This window comes from Leguminivora glycinivorella, chromosome 4 (genome assembly GCF_023078275.1).
Source record: "Leguminivora glycinivorella isolate SPB_JAAS2020 chromosome 4, LegGlyc_1.1, whole genome shotgun sequence".
Lineage (NCBI taxonomy): Eukaryota > Metazoa > Arthropoda > Insecta > Lepidoptera > Tortricidae > Leguminivora > Leguminivora glycinivorella.
Genome location: NC_062974.1, coordinates 9,803,735 through 9,827,943, shown reverse-complemented (window position 1 = coordinate 9,827,943; position 24,209 = coordinate 9,803,735). Strand labels below are relative to the sequence as shown.

General features: G+C 38.1%; 2 protein-coding genes across 4 annotated transcripts in view; one reads left to right on the top strand and one right to left on the bottom strand.

Moving 5' to 3' along the window:
- The window catches only part of LOC125225363 (cytosolic carboxypeptidase 1-like), an 89,006-nt gene that overhangs the window by 27,699 nt on the left and 37,098 nt on the right, over nucleotides 1-24,209 (top strand).
- Nucleotides 175-24,067, bottom strand: LOC125225364. Of its 3 annotated transcripts, none has more exons than XM_048129042.1 (6): nucleotides 23,918-24,067; nucleotides 10,036-10,141; nucleotides 5,997-6,073; nucleotides 5,434-5,638; nucleotides 2,086-2,241; nucleotides 175-1,161 (listed from the first exon to the last, which is right to left on the bottom strand). In XM_048129042.1, exons 1-6 carry the CDS (start codon nucleotides 23,976-23,978, stop codon nucleotides 732-734), a joined length of 1,035 nt encoding a protein of 344 aa, XP_047984999.1. In that variant the 5' UTR covers nucleotides 23,979-24,067; the 3' UTR covers nucleotides 175-731. The 3 variants fall into 3 exon arrangements, 2 of the variants coding, with proteins under 2 accessions (XP_047984999.1, XP_047985000.1); XR_007176980.1 differs by having other exon boundaries at nucleotides 1,025-1,161; nucleotides 2,014-2,241; XM_048129043.1 differs by having other exon boundaries at nucleotides 1,026-1,161; nucleotides 2,076-2,241.

The window sequence follows — 24,209 nt, the reverse complement described above, 5'->3', positions numbered from 1 at the left end:
TCCTCTAATAATCAATATATTTCAATCAAATCAAAGGAATATATTACTTCTTCTGAGTCTAAGAAGAACGGCATTTGCTTTTAATAGATATTATGGCGTTTTCAAATTCATTACCTAAACCCTTTGTGGGTGTTTCTACCTCATAAAAGGTGGATTCGTTAAATGAAACATTCATCCAATTACAAATTTTAAACTTTATTAACTTCGTTACATCACTATTCTTTAAATTCTTGAGTTTCAACTTAAAATACTTAACTAGGTACGTATCGATATAAACACTATCTTATACCACTATGTCGAATGATATGTCCTGACAAATAATCCGATTTTGCACTTATTTAATTAAATTAATACATGTTACGGTTTAATGAAATCACCAGAGATCTGATATAACTACTTAATTAACGTAGACGTCAAAGTATATCCATTCGTGGAATACTCATTTTGTGATATTCAACATTCCCGAAGACGGAGGCAAGTCGCGAGCGCGAGTCGCCAGCACCTTCACGAGAATACACAGTCCCGAAGAACCATAGTCCCTAACGTCGTTTGGCGACGGTTACAAAGATTCTACAAGAAATCTACACAACACGAACAGTCTAAGCACCCTCAGCAAGCTCTATCGCAAATTACTTTAAATCACGATACATTAAATAATCAAACACTAATTTTGGTAGAAAGAATACCTGATTGTATTGAAAGCTTTCAACGAGCACACGACCTGCCGGACACTAGTAGGCGGGCGGGGCCAGCATGCCGCTGGCGTGGACGGAGTGCTCGGTCGCGTCCGGCTCGGCGGTGGACGGCTCATCGGCGGCAGTGTCGGCGATATGGCTCAAATAAGCTGAGGGATCGTCGCCGACCATGCCCTCGTCCTCCTCGTAAGGACCCTGCGTATGCTCCTCTTTCTGCTCCTGTTCGATATCGTGAGCGTGAGCGTCGGAAGCGCGCGAGTAGTGGGAATCGATTTGGGGCGGCGATTTCAACAGTGCACCGGTCTTAAGATGCGGCGACTGGAGGCCGTCGAGCGAGGAGGGGCGCAGCTTGCCGATGAGGTCATTGAGAGTGAAGTGGGTGGGCAGGTGCTCGGAGCGCGGCGGCGGCGGCGACGACGACGTCAGCGGGTGCGCGGTCGTCGTGGTCGTCAGCGACAGCGGCTTCCTGCCGACAAACAGACGACGCCCCTCGTGTTACCCGCGATCCGACAACCATGCCAACACAAACTCGATCAAGTTATTATAAAGACTAGATAACATATTTCAAAGACAGTTACAGAGCAACACCTGTGGTTATAAGAAGTGTTGCTGCGTAATTGAATGTCAAAGGGTTTAATTACTATTAATTAGACTTTAATCGAATGGCATTCGCGTGGTCAGTGAAGGACTTTGGTGACAATGAGTCAAACTTTGGATTATGAATATTGAATTGTGAAGGAAACGGCCTGTATTGCAATCTCTAAAGTGTAAGTGTGCACTTGTATACAAATATGTTAGCTCGACAAATAGCACCAATTTTTTTATAAGCAGATGAATATTAGCAAAGAAGGCTGTTTCATTTTCAAACCAGTTTTATCTCAAATATGTAAATGAATGAAATTAATGAAACCGAAGAAATTATTATGAGTATTATGACATGTAACTATAGTACTAATATTAGAAGAAGACATGATATCATATTTAAACTTAAAATATTGTATCACTTGAGCAAGAGATACCAAGCAAAGCCCCCTTCACCCACCCACCAAATAACTGTTCAAAATTTTGAAAAGATTTCTGTTAGTTAAGAAATGTATAATTTTTTAAGCCAAATTCATTCTGTTGGGTGTAGGGCTCTTGTTTGGTGGTTGGGTAGGCGCAGAGGCCGTGTCCCGCGGGCCCGCGCGCTCGGACGGATGGTCGAACCAGTTGGACAAGACTTCCATGTTAGCACACACATAGCTATCTACAGTCTATATCTAACCCAGAAGAGTGAATACGTTGTCTTGTTAACGTAGTGGATGTTAAGCATGTATACCCAAGGATTAAATGCGCGCGGCTGGTCGGGGATTGGGCCTCCGGAGACGGCTGGCATCTCACCTGGCATTACCCCTGCGCGGACGAGACGGGAATGGATCCGTAGTTGTAGTAGTAGCAGCGCGTCTGTTCGCAGATGAAGTCCTTGATCTCGCCGCAGTGCTGGGGCTCCCAGTGGAAGGTGGGCGCTTTGAGGGCCACGCAACCGTTCGTCATCACGTGCTCGGTACTGGAAAGACAAATTTACGCTATCAGTAAAATTAGTGGGTCAAAAGTTAAAACCCAAGTAAATCAAGACGTCCCATATCAATACTTCCTGTACTAAGTAAAGTCTTTGAGAAGCTAATGTTAAATGATCTACTGGGACACTTCAACAGACATAGATTACTTACAAGCAAACAGTTCGGTTTCACAAGGGGCCGTTCCACGACCGATGCTGCTTCGGTACTCATTAAACATATATATAATTTTTGGGAAAATTCTTGTGATGCAATTGGCATATTTTGTGATCTTTCAAAAGCCTTTGATTGTGTGGATCATGGAACGCTCATTTTGAAATTAGAACACTATGGTTTGTCTATAAATGCCCTAAACTTTATGTCTTCTTACCTTAGCAATAGAACACAAACAGTAGTTGTTAACAAAACTCGCTCTAGCGGGACTGTAGTCCAATTAGGAGTGCCACAAGGCTCAATTTTAGGTCCATTCCTGTTTTTGGTTTATATAAATGATTTGCCATGTATAGTGAAAAACTTTTGTGAAATAGTACTTTTTGCTGATGATACATCACTGCTTTTTAATGTTGACCGAAAATCTACGGATTACAATGTAATTAATAGCACGTTAGCTGATGTACTGCAGTGGTTTACTGTCAACAATTTACTTCTTAATTCTAAGAAAACCAAATGTATTCGATTTTCTCTGCCGAATGTTAAACCAATCGATACAAAAATACTTTTGAATGATGAATGCTTAGAGATGGTAGATACAACACTGTTTCTTGGTTTAACATTGGACAAAAATCTACAATGGAGTCCTCATATAAAGAAACTAGCAAGCAAATTAAGTTCAGCCGCATACGCCGTTAGGAGAATCAGGCAACTGACTAATGTTGAGACAGCTCGCCTAGTGTATCATAGTTATTTTCACAGTGTAATGTCATACGGTATTCTGGTTTGGGGCAAAGCAGCTGACATACAGACTATCTTTGTATTACAAAAGAGAGCCATTCGTTCTATTTACAACTTAGGAACACGTGAATCAGTAAGAGAACTCTTCAAAGAAATTAATATCTTAACTGTAGCTTCCCAATACATTTATGATAGTATAATTTATGTTGTTAAGAATTTAGACTGTTTCACTAAGAATTCTGATATCCATAATTATAACACTAGAAACAAAAATAAGCTTGCCATAAAGAAGTTTCGTGTCCGTAAAGTACAGAAGTCATTTGTTGGGCAATGCATTCATTTTTATAATAAGTTACCTGACACTGCTTTGAGATTACCCCTCCCAGCTCTTAAGAACTACTTAAAAAAATCATTGATGTTAAAGGCTTATTACAGAGTCGAGGACTATTTGACAGACAAACATGCATGGCCCGAACCAGAAACTACAAAAAACGAATAGCAATTAAAATAATTGTATTATGTATAGAGGACACAGTTCAGATAAGAAAGCACATCAAATATTTTATATTTTATGTTGTGTAGGTAAATTACATATTTAATGATATTGAGATTCATATTATCTTTTTCTTCTATGACAATTTGATATGTTTTCTCTGAAGAAGAACGATCAAGAAGAAAGAAACAAAAAAGTAACTAAGTTAAGAATTAAGACGTGGTTTAAATATTTGGACAGCGCTTGACATATAAATAAACATAAACCGGTCTAGCGCTTTACAGCAATAGTTGACTCTTTGTTGACCTGCTTAAGCACCATGTCGAATGTAACTGATATTCTAAGAAATTCAGGTTTTCAGGAGGTCAACACTTATAGGTGCGAATTAATACAAATTGCACTGAAAGCAAAATACATGCACTGAGAGTAAAACCAAACCAATGCCCGAGCCTTAACGGCTGAATAATATTCCAAAGGCTGATAAGACTACGAAATTATGGCATCTTCTTACTGCTAATTGGTTAATGAACACTCTAAACTAAATATACTAAACTAAAGCTTTCTCGTCCCAATTAAAGCTCGAAAGACATCGCACAAGCTGAGGAATAACTTAGATCCAACGATAAAGCTTTAGCTCGTATAATTGTAAGCCAATTAGTACGACTTCAATAAACTTCAGGCCATGCACCTAGCTAACGTGCTAATAGTCTACGCTTCGTAGTGAACGAAAAACAAATGACGCTAATGGATCGGAAGACTGATAAATAGTTATTTGTTTTACAAGGGGGCAAAGTAGTTGTTTAACCGCACGTGCCAGTATTGATACCCGAGCAAGCGAAAGATTCCAATATTGAACCGCGAGCGTAGCGAGTGGTTCAAAAAGTGGAATCTTGAGCGTTGCGAGGGTTTCAAGGCACGAAGGTTAAACAAACTTTGCCACCGAGTGAAACACAAAATTTTTCACCACACCAACACGATCAAAATATTAACTATAAAACGTCAAATTAAATCAAATCCATCAATTTATTCAATATTTATGATTCAAAATCATCATTTATAAGTAAATTCTACCAGCCAGCTTAAGACATCAAGTTAAAATTTGTATTAATTACTTTGCACTCTTGTGGATAAAATGCAATTTTGCTATCTGTTTTCGAATAGCAAAGTAAGCCTTTAACAGTTGGTGTGGTGAAAAAGAGTTGACTACGATACGCTCAAAGCATAGGTAATGATTGGCACGTTGTTTCCCGCGCATCGTAAAATGACCAGGTACCTGTACGTTAGGTTCGTTATAGGTATCATCAAATGGCCGAAGGCCAAATTGCACAGAATAGAAGCCCCGCGCAAGCGGAGCTCCGTCGATATCCCTTTAAAGTTAGATAAAACATTGTGGACGATTTGCGTTTTAGACCAGGGTGGCTAGCCGAATGGCACAATCGCTCACGAAACGCTCACGAAACGAAGCGCTAGTAGATATCTATCTCTATCGCGCTTGCGTATTGGCGCGACAGATGATCGCTCGTTTGGCGTCGGAGAAATGCCATTCGGCTACGGGGCCTGTTGCTACTAACCCGTTGGCCGACAGATGATTCGTTATAATACTACTTGCACGGGTAGCATGGTCGCGCGATAGACGATAAAATATCAGGCCGTCCCTATACGGCCAGATGTTTTATCATTTATCGCGCGACCATAATTGCCTGCTTGGTCCAGAACATAGCTTGACATGGTGCATTTGCAAACGCCGCGCCGAGATAAAATACCATAGGTTAAATCTATAATAAAAATCCGTGCGTACCCATGTCGTGCGGTGCGCTGCGGCGCGGTGCTGCCCTGTGGCACGTCAAGCGGGTCAATGCTGTCGTCGCGCGTGCTAGGCACGTCCACAGTGAGGCGCCTCATGTAGTTGAACGTCGCATTGAACGGTAGCCCGGTGCTCATCCATAGGTACATATCTGTGCCCAGGTTGTTGCCCGATGTCCAGAAGTCGTATTTGTTGTAGCCTGGAATTTTACGTGGCTTGTTTAGAGCATATTGTAAGACGAAGATAATTAAATAAAAAACTATACGGTAAAAATTATGTTCAAAACCCGCAATTATGATACCATAAAATACCTCTATTATGAGAAAATTACCAACGCAACATTTCAAAATGTTATGATATCATATTAAAGCTATTAAAAGTGAGCGCTCAAATCAAAAAAATAAAAAAAAAACATAGAATTAGACTATCTAAGCAAACAGATAAAACATTATAATTTATAATATTAGACTGAAATACGACAGCATACAGCGTCAAGCTAAAGTACCGTATATTCACCATGAAGAATGCAATAACAGAAACGCTATTATGTTTCTTACCTGCATTTGTGAGATACGTTGTTATAGAGTCCGCCTTTTCTTTCGTCTCAAAGGATGCTAACTGCAAACCTAACGATCTGAAACAAACATGAACTAAATTAATATCTATGTAAACTAAAAAAGTACTGTTGTGGAAATCCCGGGATAAGTCATATTACTCATATTTTTGGGAACGTCAGTTTGTTCGCCTTGAAAATTTTACCGGACACAAAACATCACTACTTAGCAAATCTATTCTATAGGTATACTTAATTGGCGTTTAAACATTAAGTTAAGAGTGAAAGTGTAATAGACAGAGCTACTTCCGTTTATGACTACTTATTACAATGAATTCGAAATATTGCATGCACTTCTTGATTAGACACTATTAAATCATGATCTGTTGATACTCCCCGCGAAGAAATTGAATTTCTCCAGGGATCACGTAATTGAGGATGTCTAGATCCTTTGACAGTGAGCAGTTATGAACCCGTTCCACCGGATCCATAAACGCGATTTATCTAAATAACCGCCTATTCCAGCTAATCGTATTCAGCTATTAGCTCGCATAGAAACTATACGACGAAGCCTGTTCGACGCAATTTATTCGCTAAAGACAGGCTTCAAGCTTGCACTGCGGGACGACATTCCAGCCCCAAGTTCAGAAAACTCTGGACGCTAAAAACTGCGCGGCGACAAGCCGTAATATAATTACAAGTTACCTTCTGCAAATGTTCTTATAGATCCGAGTTTCTTTCCTTATAAATCGTTATTAAATACATTTGAATGGTAAATCCGCATAGACGTCTATCCATGAAAGCTGTGTAAAATCCGCAATGAATGGTTTCGACCAACATGTGACAATAGGAAAGTAGACGTTATTACTTACATAATTATTGCATTGCCAATCGTGTAGTTACCACAGCATTAAAGACTATCAGATCTTATGCCTCCAAAATCTATCTATTTTGAAATATGTATATCTCCTAAAAGTCTCAGGTCTCTATTTCTACTGTTAGCATACCATTAGACCCTTTTAAATCAAAGTTGTAAAGATCTAATCTAAATAGTAAAAATATTCACAGGATGTTGTTTATATTATAACCCAAACAGTAAGGATAAAAAACAGTTCGTAAACCTTAATGTTTTTATAATGGTGGCAAAAACTATTGGTTTTATCGAGAATCCAAACGGTTGTAAAAAATATTATTTCCTTTTTGTATCAAAGCGGGATCTCGCATATGGCGGACGCTTATGATTGTCACATAAGGTTTATAATGGTATATTTTCCTTTCTTGCGGTTCCTGCAATTTGTGTATTATGGCCGGCGCCGGCGCATATTCGTCATGCACCTGCGTCGACACCTCAATGAACCTGTCAGCTTGAATGACGAATTCGCATATCTTTTTGCCACCGTCTCTTTACAACGGGAGCGCACCTTAATCGATTCCATCGTTATGTTTAAATCTATAAAGATCATTGTCGTATTTCTTCTCTCGTGTGACCGTCGGGAAATAAATAGAATGGAAATGCCTTAGTCGTTAATACCAATTAACGGTTTTTAAAGACTCTAGTTTTTCGAGCAGTTCTTCGCACTTCAAGCGACCTTAATCGATTTCATCGAGTCTTTGTTTCCAAAATAGCCAACGTTGAAACATCACGACTGTTCCCCGAGCTCGTTAACAATATTGGAACAGTAAATAGGTCGTGACTGTGGGAATGGAAGGACATCGTGCGCCGAGGCGACTGACCTCTTAGCTGTTTGACCGTGCACGTGGTAGATCTGGGCTGCGGGATCGCTACAGAAAGAGCCATTAGTGACAAACAAGGCGTAAATAAAGGTAACTAAACAACGGTACTGTTGAGGCTGTCTTGTCTTTGTTTACTCTTTGTCTGGATTTTAATACTGGCATTCCTCTTTGTGCACCACAGGCCACAGACCATACATTTAAAATGCTGCGGTTTTTATACGTTCTTAGATAATGTATAGAATAGGTAGGTATGATTTTAGCGATTTACAACAAATTACGAACTTCACAACTTTTAAAACAAAGCCCCATCTCATAAAATATTTTCGTTTCTGTTTTTTTAACAGTCACACTAATTAATATTTTTTTATACTACGTCGGTGGCAAACAAACATACGGCCCGCCTGATGGAAAGCGGTCACCGTAACCTATGGATGGACGCCTGCAACTCAAGGAGTGTCACATGCGCGTTGCCAACCCATTACAAAACTTGTACACTCCTACACACTATTATTATACATTAATAATATGAATTGAAACAGATGTCGGCCGACAATCCGGCCACCGGAGGGCTAAAATGATTGTTTATTTAGACGTCTTTCTGATATTTTATCGATTAAATAAATGTCATAATTGTGCTTATGAATAAAATTTCGTATTTTTAATGAGAAATTTCAGCTCAAAGTTCCCATATTGGCATTTATATGAAGACAAAGTACAGTTAGCTTTATAGTTCATACAAATTTAGTCAACCTCGACGAGTTCCCACCGTTGTTCTTGCCGGCGTCATCGATTACAATACAATACAGTTTACGTGCGAGTGTTAACACTGGTTACAACTTTACAAGCTCGCGGAAGCGTTCCGATATTGTTCTGTAGTTAGTTCCCATGCAGAAACTTCCAAGTAGGGATCGCATAACGAATTGGTTTTTATCTGGCCGGATCCAGCCAGATCGAATCCAGCCGGACCGGATACGTTTTTTGTAATCTAAAATTTGTGTATTATGAATGATACTATGAACTTATTAACAATAGAATACAACTAAGCAGTAAAAATTGTAACACGATACCGTCAATGACTACTATACGACGTGATATACGTGATGACACAGATGACTATAAAAAAATCTAAGTTATTTTAAGTCACATGCTATCAAAATATCTTAATTGCACAACTTACGAATTCAGTCGTTCTCTGTTCCGTTTAAAGACCTTCCATTCGTCGCCTTTATGTCGTCTAAAGGCATACGCACACCTACCGTGATGTGTTTAGGAGTATATTTTTTTTAATTTGCCGGATCCGGCCTGATTACCGGATCCACCAGACCGGATTGCAATCCCTACTCCCAACGGGTATGTAAATGTCCTCACTTCCTGGTCTGAGTGAGCGACGCCGCTTGTTAACGCCCTCAGCGGTTACACCACATCGGCTTAGTTACAGGACTCAAACAGGATCGCTAGACACGACTAGATAAGGATTCCTAGTCACGAAGATATTATTACATCAAGTTGGCCGTGAGAAATGTAAGCTAACACCGAAATTGAGAACGTTTTGTTTGCGGATTTTAGATCCAGTTTGGTCTAGATTCGTTCCTACCCGTCAATCGATTGTCTTCGACTTTAAAAGTTTTTTCTTCGCCGTTAAGATAGCTAAGGTACTCGTTTATATCAGGTTCCATAGATTTAGAAATATTAAACTAGATTGTTTAGTTAGGTCAAAAAGTGTGTCCACGTGAGAGGTAATTGTTTGGGCTGGTGTCCCTCTCGCACTTGCTGACAATGTCAACATTATTCAGTGACGTCATCACTGTCATAAATTGGGGATACCAGTCAATTTTCAAAGTTACTACTAAATCTACTAACACCCAATTGAAAGTATTTTTTAATTATACAAATCTTTGATTTACTGGCATCAAAATAATCACATTATAATTATTTTCAAATTTTTTGAAATATATCTAAACCCTAGTTTGAATATAACATTAAAATAAAATAAGAAGTTATAAAGTCAGGTAATATACAGATAAAAATACTACTAATATGGGAACCTCATTAACACTGGCAACACGTGCGAGAGGGACACCAGCCCAAACAATGCCCTCTCATGTGGACCGTTTTCGCTAGTCTGATACGATCGACTTTCTGTTTCAGTAATAAGGTTTAATTTCGTATGGCAAAAAATGTGATTGAGCTGTCCCCTGTAAAGGTCTTTGTCAGGTTCAGGTTCATTGGTATATATTGTCACATAAGTTTCATTATAGGCTATTTGGGATTAGTTTTTAAAGGGACTTCAAAAATCGCTTAAATATTACCTGCAGTACTGATATGCTAGGAAGTAGTTGAGCTCTGGACTGTAGGGGTTCATTCTGGAGATGAAGTATTGAACGCCATCTAGCTGAATTGTCGTTATCCTTTGAGCTGAAACAAGACAATAAAAACATTGAGTAACCTCAACATCGTCTGCAAAAAAATATACACAAATTAACATTAAAATATTTCTCCTGTACAATTTTTATTTTTTAAGACTTTTATCATAAAACGCTTCAAAGAACAGATATCCAACCTCAAATCACTGACACTGGCATCTGTTCTATCTACACATTATAAGAATACACCCCTCAGCGTCTGTTTGTATACTCGCGTGATTAACTCGAAAACGACTAACCGGATTTTCATACGGTTTTCATCTATCAATATAATTCTTGAGGAAGGTTTAAAAGTTAAAGTTAAGGTTTTGTGTAACCCATACATAGCCGGGGTGAGTCACAAATATATTTTACAATTGATTTATTATCTTTCTCAATGCAACACAAAGTATTTTTATCTCGCCATATTATCCTTATATTGGATACGCATAATTCAATTTGGGCTGCACGAATGCCCATTATCAGGCACATTTTTATTATGGCTTGCGGTCAATCGTGCTCAGGCGCACTCTTCGACTCGAACCCGATTATTATAATTCTTATTTATTGATGGAATAAATATACTGACATAGTCATTTTTATAAAACATTGTATCCAAAAATAAATATGGGTTTATGTCGACACCGAATGACTGTGGACACATTTAGACATGCCTTGATTTAGCTTTTTTTTATCCTTTGGATAATAGATATCGCCAGATTGTTACTATTTTGAAAACATCTGGGTGGCTAGCCGAATGGCACAATCGCTCACGAAACGCTCACGAAACGAAGCGCTAGTAGATATCTATCTCTATCGCGCTTGCGTATTGGCGCGACAGAGCCAGCGGCGTATCGCTTTCGTTTGGCGTCGGAGAAATGCCATTCGGCTACGGGGCCTGGTATCTCCATTCAAAGTTAAAATACATGATCCCATGCATTCTGCACCTATTTGTCGCAACTTTCTTTCGAGTGACAAACTAATGTGCAAGTTTCTATTTTCAAAATTAAGACATCAGATAATTTTGGGGTTTTTTGACTTTTTTTAATATTACGTATTCTTATTTTAGACTACTAAATATTTATAATTTTTAAATATTTAATTATATTTAAAATTATCTGGAGCAAAATCCACAATCTACAGCAGATAAATACATGGTGTTTGTATTACGCCCTACCATACCGAAATTCCTACAGCGACTGTAACAGGGCCTATTCATCTCGGTACAGAGTCAACATCAGTGTGTTTGTAGGGGACTCGACAATGAGACTTGACACACATATGAATATGACCCCGAGGAAACGGGTAGGCGCGTCGCGAGTCGCAACCATTCGTCTTCATACCGCGCTCACTTGACGCCTCCGCTACGTGCATTGTACTTATTTCGTTACGTATGACGCCTTTATTTTGTAAAGTCAGACCAAGCTAAGTTGACAATAAATGTTAACCTAGACTTTGGGTGAGAAAAATACTTCTTTTCTTATACAATGTCACTGTTAAATATCAATTAAAATCTGCTTGATCTAGTAATACATTTCCATGTGCCTATAACTACAGCTCTAGAATCAATTCAAGAATATATTTTGATGTTTTTCATTCACCAAAATGAGCAATTATGAAACGTACAACTATTTAAATTAAATAATTGGACAGACCATGTCTGCGCCATACGACATCATTAAATGAGACGGATGGCCCGATTTTATTGCGGTTTGGTTCGGCATGCGTTGGTGTTATGACTCCTCGCTCTGGATCACTATTTAAAACAAATAAATTTAGTACTTATATATTAGGTGTGACGTATGGTATAATATGTGCGGCATACATTAAAAATATCTTCACATGTATCGTGTTCATTTCTAAACGGTATGCAAAATGTATTGGGTTCATTCATTGCATACATAAAAAACGCGAATTAAAATTCACTGGTAGTACAGCACATAAATGTTCGTGAAATGGCTTGGACGTTTGGTCAAGTCAAGTGGGCCAGTAGGCGTATTTAGTTAGATAGTTTTACTTGCTATGAAACGGTTCATGGATACGATCTGTCACATTCATATTACAAAATTAAAAAGTTAGATCGTCCTCCGGGAGAGTACATCAGTGCAACATTTAAAGGCGCTGTGCCTACCAGTACCTATAGGTGTGTGACTTACTAAGTGCCTCAGAAGACTTGTGGTGAACCGCGAAATTACCACATTTTTTTGTGCCAACCCATGCCAATAATACGTACAAACAAAGTTTGAACGTAACGATTTTCTCCTTAAGGTGAAATAGAATTCCCTTACATATACCTAATAAGTACCCTTATAGGATCCAAATATGGCGTGAACGTATACGGGTTGCTATAGGAACATAAGTAAATCCCTTTTATAGACACATTGTTAAATCCTGAGCTTTAAACTCTTTGCCTTAATCCTCTCCCTTCATCTCGTGTGCTCTTAAGTTCAACACTAATGATGAAATGGTCCAATAACTCAACCGAAGCATGGAATATAAGCCGCTCAGCGCGCGTTTAAATCAGCCCTCTCTCTAAGTAGTGCGTGATAAACTATTAAAAATAGTAACTGCAATCCTTGACTCGATTTATGAAGATGACACTGTAAATGTTAGTGGCAGGAATCTCAAACTATCTCAGCTATTTAAAACTTGTCATAGTTTGTTGTAGCTTGTTAATTTGGTAAACTGGTTATTCAATGTAGTCATGGCCACTTGATTCTATTATTTGCCATTACATGTTTGGTTGGCTTAAGATACAATTGGTAAATGGGACCAATTAAGCCTCAAACATTTCTATGTACACTATGTTCTTACAGTTTCAGACTATAAAGTAGGTAGTTGTGATTTTCTGGTTTTTATATTTTGAATTAATAGGTAAAAACGTGTTCTTCGCATAAGGCCTTACTATTAATATTAGCTAGTGCAAAAACAAATTCACTATGAGCAAAGTGTCCAAATTAGTGCGGATTCGGAAAGCTATCATTTTGCAAGCAAGCGCCGCTTTTACTGTTTTATTACTTGACGATACGACTCGTTAATAAATAAAGAAAGGAACTGTATAAAAAGAATTCTTTCTTTCATCGTTACATCGACACGATAAGAAGAAGAAAGACAAAAAAGACATAAAAACCTATGGCCTGTTTAGAAGTTATTGGCGAGATTGCGTGTAACATGATGCTATTTGCATAGACGGCTGCGCAGAGCACTTAACGCATTAAACGACTCGATTATAAGCACCTAAGCCTTTTTCTGACATATTATTATGCAGATTACTGACGTCGTAATATTTGTTAGCTATAATGTCACGTAGTAAAAGTTGAAAAGAAAATTAATAAGTACAACATAAAATGATATGACGCGATATGACAGATAATAATGGCTAGAAATTTCTTATGTGTTAGTTAAGTATGTTTAATAGCAAGTTCATCTTTTTGTTAATACACAAGCTCTGATATTTGTTTTAAAACGCCATTGACATTTGTATTTATTTTTTAATACACGATTTTATACTATCTGAATAAAGCTAATTCTTAGTGATCACGTTTGATTTGTGTCGCTTAACTTCAAACTTGGGTAAATAACTTGGCTATAAGGTCTTGGAAGATCCGAAGATCATATTTGTTTTATATAATCAACCTTAAAGCAGAATGGATTTACCCAGGTTTTAAGTTAAGCGACACATTTATCAGATACACACTGGCAGTGTCTTTTCTTGGATTCATGTTGTGAGTAGATTAATCTCTGATTAGAGTTCAATTTGTACCTGCTGACGAGTATCCATGATGACTAAGTACCTATGTATGATGAGACGTGCCTGCTGTGCCTCTTATTTAGGTAGGTACTTTTGCATTTTGATGCAGATTATACTTTTACTATTAATATATATTGGCAAGAGCATGACCATCGTTAAGTGGCCTTTTGACCAGTCCCAATATGGATAATAGTTTGCTAAAATTAACAAGGATTGTTAGTCCTTTTAAAGGGTTATTTCGTTCAGTCGGCGCTCGCGGCTTCGGCTATTAGGGCTGCGCCCGCGATCGGAATCCATGCATAATGCAGGCTCATGCATAAGTGATGCCGCACTTTACTAGCGGACGTCGCTTTTACCTTTGTACTACAAACTTTTCAACTGAACGTCGCGCTTAATAGCTTCAGACAGTTCATCTTTGCAACTCCTTTCGATTTTCCTAAATTGTGCATATACCTTTGCTAAATAACATAAATTAATATGTCATCTTTATCCATGTTCATTTTATATATAGGTATATATAGGTAGTCATGCCGGAATTAATAGGCATAAATTAATATGTCATCTTGTTTGGTGAAGTAATCTACTAGACTCAGTATAATCAATCATGTCTGATTCCAAGTAAAATTTATTAATATCATCAATACGCATATGTAATGGAAGCTACTGACTTTACAATTTGTTTCCTTCATTGTTGATTCGTTTTCTCTGACTTTCATTACAATCAACCAAATAAGGGTTACCAAATAAGCAATTTTTCAATAGAAATACATATTATATAGGTAAATCAAGCAAGCAATTTTATTTATCGATAGACAGATCGTTAAAGTTAAAGGGCTTTTAGAAAGTGCAGATTGTCCGTGGGATGTCGTTCAACAATACTGCAGCTCAAAGTGCATGAGTCGTATGTGTTGCTGAAGAGTGCAGCACTTGAGGCTTGTAGTGTTTGAGGTGAGGTGTTGGGAAGGCGAGTCACGTCTCATGAGTCACGTGCATACGGTGCATACTGATGCGCCGCGCGAACGCCCTCTGGTGCCGTACACATCGGAAATACAACCGTCGGTTTAATCACGATATTGCTAAACAGTAATAAGTTAGCAAGTAAAAGCGTGAAAAAGAAGTTGCGTTGGAAAGTAATGAAAAATTCTCAAAATCAACAGAAACGTCGTCTAAACAACATGTATTGTAAAGAGGCACTGAGGAAGAAGATGTCAATTATAATAAGCTGCCAGAAATTACTGTTAAGACTAAGATACATGACGGAAGTGATTGAATTGATGCTGAAAAGCATTAGAATATACTTGGTGAAACCAAAGACCTTTCATCTATACAACGAAAATAACGAGGATAATTTTCTTGATGATAAAACAAGTCCTAAAGATGGCACTGGATGGCAAGAAGATTCGTCAAATATAGTGATTAGGACTAAGATATCCATGGAAATATTTATTATTTTCTTGTAGTGCTGGGGTGAGTGCACTCAAGGAACTATGGATATCCGGCGCTGATCCACCGGACGTGCGTCAGGCATAACGGGCCGCGGCCCAAAAACCGATCGCTGCGAATGTCACGCCGTTGACATTGCGACGCCATGTTGACCGAACAATCGCAATTTAAAGCAAATAGCGCACGCGCATCGCCAATGGTTTCTATGGTAACGGGACTAATATTTGCTATAAACTCGCTATAAAGGAGTGGTAGAATTGCTGTAAGACGGGAAAGGAAGAATAATCGTAATTCCAACAAAAAGATTTTGATAACACTATCCGCAGTGCTTCACTACAAAGGGATTCCAAAAAGTTATGAGATGCTGCATTTTGAGCAAAGGGTTTCGATGATGCTCTGATGTTTGCTCAGATCAACTCATTTATAGTCTGTTTCGGATGTCGTCACTAATTCATTCAGTCGTAGTAGTCATGTTGGAACTGTCGGAAGTGAGCAGATGTTGCCGCATACAGATATCGTGGGCGCGAGTTCTATTATTAATCAAAGCTCGACGAGGACCATCGATGCATCACAATTAGGTTCCCCTTTTGTAATAACTTGGTGAATCACGCCTCGGACGTTGTACCCGTAATGACAGTTCCTTTCCATTCAATTACATTTTATGTCAGATTCAAGCTACATAATTTATTTTTCACAACAATTTAATACAAAGTTCTGCGTTACGAGAGTGTTTCATAATATGAAGATTAATTATCACTGTTGACCTTTAAATAATTGCATGGAGCAGTGAAATTAAAATAGTTAAACATGCGCATAATAACTTTTTGCATTTCAAAGAACACGTCTAGGGTGTAATTGTAAACAACTTGCCAGGGACCTTACATAGTTATCTAATTGGCTTCCTGCTCCTCGGAACTTCTTATTATAATCATTACATGCAGAAAGAAACGGAAACTATGCACCAGTGAATGCTAGTTTTTATTTTAAATCTAACTACAAGCACTGATTATATTCCGCCCTTAGCGATGTAATTGTACAGGCTGAATCCATTAGAATACTCTTTGTTTAAAGGTCATTTATAAATTATTCATTTTGTGGTATGTACGTACGAGTACCTAATACTAGGGGGAATAAGACATTAAGTGGCCAGAGCAGGAGCGGCCAGCTCAGGGAACCGGTCTACTATCAACCTGAACACTAACGAGGCTAAAAATAGTATTTGTAGAACCCGAATAGGCTGTAGTCTACCTGTGCTACCTGGATTCATATTTTTAATAGCTATAGCAGCGGGGAACATCACTTCTTCCTCGCCTTCCTTGGAATGACAAACCTCGCACTCATAAAATATATACATTGTAAGAAGTGAAGTACCTATAATATAAAATTCAACATTGAAAAACATTGCTTCGTGCCTAGAAAGAGTCCTCCTATTTTATTATGAAATCCGAAGAGTAGAATGTTGAACCATTTTATAAATATATCAAGTTTTGAGATTTTTATCGTAATGTATTATTGTCACATTTCTGTTGTTTAAAACACTATTTCAGTGTTACGTGACCTGAATATAACAAAATTCTTAGTTTTATTAAATAGACTGCACCTACAAGATATAGACCTATAGGATGCCTATAGCATAAAATAAACATTGTAGTTTCAGTTTAATTCCCTTGTCTGTAAATAACAGTTAATTTTACAACTCATTTCTATAAAATACTGTAGATAGGCAATTCACGGTTAAAAGTGGTTTCCCACATGTTTATATCTACACAACTCTTAATGCCCGTTATAGTTATTATGCAATTTGTAGTCACCAAGATACGAAACAGAAAAATTATCTAATTTAATTAAGAAACCGCGAACCGTTGCGTGGGACACCACAGTCACAATTACAATCATGGACAAATTTATATGAACACGAGTTTGACATTAAAAGTCTTCTAACAGAATCTCTATTATTGGTTTTTAACGGTATAGAATACATGTTCTGAAACGTCCTTGTTCTAAAATGTTCTAAAATTTCCCTGGTACAGACTCAATTGAGTTATCTCTACAATGAAAGGAAATGTTACGTTGGTTCAGTGTACCCTTGACTCTGGCAGTGAAGCCAGCGCGCGTAACGAGTTGCATAACGCAAATAACTTGTCCAGGCGAAGGTGATCGTTGACACCTCTAGTGGAAAAAATGGCTCTTCGAATGATACAAGTAAAATGTTACCACATCGTACAATTTCCTATCATTTCGTTAGCACCATTACCACCTACAGTTAGCTAAACTGTTATCTTAGCAGCTTTTTGTGTATAGCTTTGCTGAAATTTACCAGCAAGTGCCCTTTTACCATCTCCCAATACAAAGAAACACAATAATTTTAATTATTAAATAGTTTCTACGACTCTGTACTGAGCACACATCAGTGTTCAGATTAGATGTGACAAAGTCAAGATGCATATTGTAATGTTGTATCGTAACAAATGTCGAGATTTGCTTTCCAAAGAAACCTAAAAATTTACCGCTTCAATAAAGTTTCACGATCAGATCCATATTGCAAGTTCCCGTGGTGCGCGCCTTTATCTACCCACCTACTTTATGTCCGTAGGTGCTACAGTCCGCTATAGGATTTAATCTCGAACATTACCATGAATCTCAAAGATGCATGCACGATAAAGTATCGGCGAATGATGTAAGCCTCAGGGCTTGACCGTTCGATCGATTTATTTTAAATCGACTGCATCCCTTTCGATGCACTTTGTTGACTAAAGGTATTCAGAGAACTAAATGCCTATAGAGATTTTTTAAGCACTCGAGGATGTCAGACTAATCTCTTCGAGTTAATTTAGCGTAAAATGTACCAGCATTTTGATTACTCCCATCCGTGAGAACATCGATCGGATTGTTCGCGGTCGGGTAACGATTGACTCGCAAAAAAGGGATCGAGATAATGGCGAGAGATCGAGCGGAGACGAGCCCAAGGACGGCCGCCCTCCTCCCGCCTGCACAGGAATGCACCTCCCGGACTATTTTTAGTAATCAAACCCGATGCCGACCCAGTCCCGTCCGGACGATTTAAATGTTCGCGAATGCTAATAGTTCCATTGAAATTTATAGCTAACGAGCCCGCATGTCCAGCCTGTCACCGACCTATTGGGCTGGGCCGCTGCCGCTGTTTGCCGACCGTCATGCCGAGATATCAAAGTAGCAAATGGGGAAATTTAATGATGCGCTATACAATTTTTTTAAAGATGCTGTACCATATCTTGAAGCAGACATTCTGTCCAGTTTTTTTTTACTAAAAACCACCAAATGTGCATCTCTAATTTTGTTTAGAAGGGTTTGCCTGTAACTCTATATTCATCACGTAATTTGATACAATCACACCACCTGATGTTGCTCAAACCGCATTACTTTGAATTATAGCGACAAAAAAGATGGGGATCACAATAAGTGCTCCGTCGCTTTCGGCAGCCGACGCAATAAAGGATTAATAAATTCGATTAAATTTTGGATCACGGCCTTCAAAAAGTATTTCAATTTAACAGCCCATAAAACCTTTGCTTATAGGTCTTTGGAGGGCAAGGGCAGTTTTTTTCTTCTGTTAATTTAGTTTTGCCGTGCCCGCGCTCTTTTAATCTTCTTGGTTAAGTACCAATTTATTTCCAAAACCTCAAAGGAGAACACAAAGGATTAAATTAATCTAGTAGGATGGTGTCTTAGTTTATATAGAGACATCAGTGTTTATAAACATTGAATTAAGTGTTGTGATTACGACCCGACCGGAACAATGCTTTCGAGACACCTCGTCGTCTGTAATTCTGTATAACAGTACCTTTAACAACAGTTCTATTTTGCAAAACAGTTATATTCAGCCAATGTTTATTTTATAGCTAAGAAATCTAGGAATGCCTTTATCGTAACCATCGCCTGAGCCTATACTATCAGTTAGTGATTATTTAGAATACGTCAGGTACTCGATTTACTCGTAGGTAAACAATTCGGAAATTGTATGAAGAAAGTGACCCCAAACGGTTACATACTAGACTCCAAAACTAAATACTACTTATATCAATAAATTGCTCTGATATTTAGAATAAGGTTAAGCCTTAGAACTTATTAAGCCAATTTGAATAAAGAATATTTTGATTTTACTAAGACTTATATTTTTCGTGACAATTGGAAAAAACCGTCAAAGACTCATTGGTGGAAGCTGTGTTATTAAGTATCTAATCACTAATAATAGATTTCATATAATTTTGATTGAATTTCATAAGCCTTTTACTTTTAATTTACCATAAAATTAAGGTTCACATTATTACAAGCTAGAAGTTCTTTCCATAAGTTTACCGCATTGCAGAATTTGCAGATGATTACAGCGAATAGAAATGCGAGTTATGAAGTATATTTTACCACACGCTAACAAGATACGATAGCCGTTTGAAACTCGATTTATCCTCAAGTATATATCGAGCTTAAACGGATATACAGCTTCATATCATTTCGCCCGCCGTGATGAGACTGATGAGATATGTTTAGTAAGGTTTGCACATGGTAATATGAACATTGAGTGCTCGGGGCTCTGATAACCTGGTACTTATGTAATGTGTAGATCGTGGTATTAGATCGAAATCATTAATCTTGGCTACAGCACGAGAATCGATGCGTATGTTTTTGTCTACTCAAACCATTATTTATGGTTCAACCGTTTGTGGATAAATAATATTTGAATTGCAAATGTTTGAATCAGCTAAATCCAACAAGTACTTAAAAGGAATAGGTATTTTTACTCAAAATTAAAATTATATGATACTTTTTTGAGTAGGAATACCTGTCAGATGTTGAAAAGGTTAACACTAAATAAAGCAACACGATTCTGTCAACGACGATTACAAGCAGAAGTGTTATAGGAGACAAGATGATATAGTAATTTTTAAAAGTGTAATTACATACATACATACAATCACGCCTGTATCCCATAAAGGGGTAGGCAGAGCACATGAAACTACTAAACTTCAGGGCCACTCTTGGCAAATAAGGGGTTAAAAGAAAACGAAACTGTGGCATTGCACTGACAGGTTGCCAGCCTCTCGCCTACACCACAATTTAACCCATATCCCATAGTCGCCTTCTACGACACCCACGGGAAGAAAGGGGGTGGTGAAATTCTTAACCACACCACCAGTTTAATTATAAACCATAAATACTTTTTGAAAAAAAAAAAAACAAAATTACTGAGCCGTTTGAATATTCATCTGTGTAAAATATACAAAAATAAACAAAATATTTCTCTCGACTCGTACTACTTGTGCTAAAAGTTACCATCGCATGTCTTTTGCTACAGGCTGCGGATAAACCATTATAATTTATTCTATGTCCAAGAAACAGACATCCTGCCCGCGCACGCGGCCGGGCCGATGAACCCCGCACCTGCGGCCATCTCCTCACCCCCTCGGGTTTTTTTCCCAACACTTGACTTCCGTTCCCTCGCTACAACCTGTCCGATAATCACAGATACGGATCATTAGCGGAATCGCTCCACCGATGTTGATTGCTGCGAATCATTAAGTCTGATTAGCGAGTCTCGAATCTTCTCTACGAGGTGAAACCGCAAACCGAATTTTATTGCGAATCAGTCGAATCACTGTGTCGTTGACTCTATGTGAATAGATTTCCGAGAAATCTATCACAGCAATATTTATAACTGGTAATGGTCTGGTCGGTTCTGCGCACTAATATTAGTCTCGGAGGATTTTTTGCACCGTCTTCGCGGATATTCCTAACATGCCTTTACAGGAACATTGCAATTAACAAGTTGCATCGAGTCCTTATAGGCTGCATATTCTACGTCGTGACAGCGGCGGGGACCCGTGTTCGTGCTCGCAGGCTGTCGCATTGTTCTTGGTGCACGAAGCACTGTCGTGGCTTGCAACTTGCTAATACGAGTATCTAATTCCCAAACATTTTTTATCGACTCATACATTCTTAAACAATCTTCGAGGCCCGTAGCTGGCTATGGATTTTGAAATTGGTTTGCCTGCGAAGTTATGCGTTAGGTCAACTTTGTCACCAGTCATCACATGCTACAGCACACAGGTAGACTCAGCACACTTGAATCAACACGCAAAACAGGGCGGCGCCGGGCCCGTGCCCGCTTTATGGCATCGCACGGGACGCAATGTTTTAATACATCATACAAGCCTGCACGCGCAATTATTATGACCGCGTAGCTTTAAAGAAAAAGAAAGATGTCTTTATTTTTTACTCTAATGCAAGTTCAAAGCAAAATTGTGAATATTGAGATACTTTTAAGACAGAAACGTTTTTTTTTTTGTTATTAAAGTTAAGTTAGTGTCATAAAAATATACCATACCTCCCATACCACGTTTAATGTTTAGAAGAGGCTTTAGATGTTTATCTAGAGTTTAGATTTATATCCGAATAGCCACCCGGCTTTGGACAAGTAATTCAACTAATATAAATAATACTTTTCACCACACCAACTGTTAAAGATCAATTTTGCTATTCGAAAACAGATAGCAAAATTGCATTTTATCCACAAGTGCAAAGTAATTTCATACAAATTTTGATGCCTTGAGCTGGCTGGTAGAATTTACCTACAAATAATTATTTTGAATCTTAATAGTTATTTGTTATACAAGGGGGCAAAGTTGTATTTTAACACACGAGAAGTAAAGTACATTTGTACCAGAGTGTAACACAAAACTTTTCCCCTCACTATAGCGAAGAAACTACAAAGCAAAAATGCTTTTATCACTGCTTCCAGTAGTCCCACGGGTGGTAAATCATCTTTATTACTAATAGATTCACCTACTTTTATCAATTTTAAAGCAGTTAATTTGACTTTATTCAAGGTCAAATTACTTTATCCACTAGTGAATAAAATGCGTCTTTACCCGCTGGTATTAAAGGACCAAACACGTGTTTCCGAGCTAGTGAGGGGAAAATATTGAATAGATTGCTGGATTTGATTTAGTTTGATGTTTTATAGTCAGTATTTTGTTCGTGTTGGTGTGGTGAAAAAGTTTGTGTTTCACTCGGTGGCAAAATTTGTTTAACCTACGTGCCTTGAAACCCTCGCAATACTCAAGATTCCAATTTTTAATATGGAATCTTTCGCTTACTAGGGTATCAATATTGGCACGTGCGGTTTAACAACAACTTTGCCGCCTTGTATAACAAATAACTATTAACAAATTATACACATAGATCTCTCAAAATTATCACTCTATTGATAGGTGAAAACTAAAGCTTTTGGGTTTATCGTGAACCATCGTGAACAAACAAAGAAACGCCGCGAACGTTGTTTTCAATATTTTCCTGCGAAATGTATAAGTTACGTATCGTAAGATTATTGATATTTAGAAATAAAAGACAGTAAAAGCGTAAGCAATAAAAAAGTAAAGTAGTCACATGAATGTAAACATGAAAAAAATTAAAAACTTATCTCTTAGTGTAAGTAAAAGCACTTTACATGGAGTAATGCCATTATAATCTGTTAGATAGATAAACAAGATAAGTAGATAAATATCTATTTTAACACAAAATAGACAAGAGTTTATTGACCCAAGAAATGTTAACATCTGATTTTTAAGTTTAGTTCAATCCGTTTTTATGTGTAAAAATACGTGAAACTATTTGATGCGGTATCCAAACTGATTCCAGAGAAGAATATTAGAGACCGAACGCTTTATGACGAATAGAGAGAAATAATACTAAAGTAAAATACTTATGTGGAACCAAACATTATGAACTTATTGGAAATGTAACGGTAGGTATATCGCGTGACGTTTACATTGAATTTACACTGTAGGTATTTACAAAAGTTGAATAATTTGTACTTATTATGATGAAATACTCTTACCCTACAACATTGTTGGGAAGAACATTCTAACTTCCAACAAGAATGCAATTATAAGCCACTTAATAGTTTTTTCAGCAAGGGTGGCGCAGCAGGCATTGTACTCTAATGAAAGCTGAACAATGAAGGTCGTAGACCTGTAGGTCACCGCGGGCACCTTGCCCCTGCTAGATCAGCTTCTGCTGTCCGCAAAGCTTTTATACAAACGGCATAGAGACTAAATCCTACCAGTCAATACTAATAAGTTGTGAATACCTTTCCGGCGACTGCAACTCGCTTCTGAATGCCTAGAAGTTGTCGCATTGCGTTGATGCGTCCCCAGTTTTTTGCTATCGTTCCTTTAGCAGTATGCAGTACCTACGTTGCTCGTGTAATGTGTACAGGTTTTCTCGTGTAAATAACATTTAATGGCTTGTTCACAACTTCTGTTTAGAAGCAGTCAATATTTATAGATAAAGGTTCAGTAAAAAAATTAAAGTTTGTTTTTGAACTTTAACTTGATTTGGGTAATTAGCAATTTGGGCCATGATAACGAAAAAAAATATATAAAAAAAGTTTTATTTACTAGGCGTTAGGCGGTTGGAAGATCACTGGACGTAGTTACGAAACCAAATTTCCTAATTGAAAAACATACATTTATATGTATTATTTCCTTCTAATCAAATGAATTAAATACTCCTATTAACACTAAACATAGGATTCGAAGGGATGATGGTTGAACTATATACCTGCAGCAGGGCCGAGGGTGGCTGCGAAGAGCAGGAAGCAAGTTGCGAGGACGAGCTGCATGTTGGCGGTGTGAGGCAGTCGGGACACTCGCGGGGCGCACGACACGGGATTCTCGGGCACACTGAGCGCGCGAGCCCGGGATCCCCCCTTATAACAGCGACGCGTCCCGCGCCAGCCACCACTGAAGCAAACCGTACCTCTCTGCTGCGGCCGCTGCCCGTTGCGTCATATACACTGCCTTCCGCTGCCTTCTAACCCAAGAGGCTATTAGGATTCGGACAGAAATGTAAA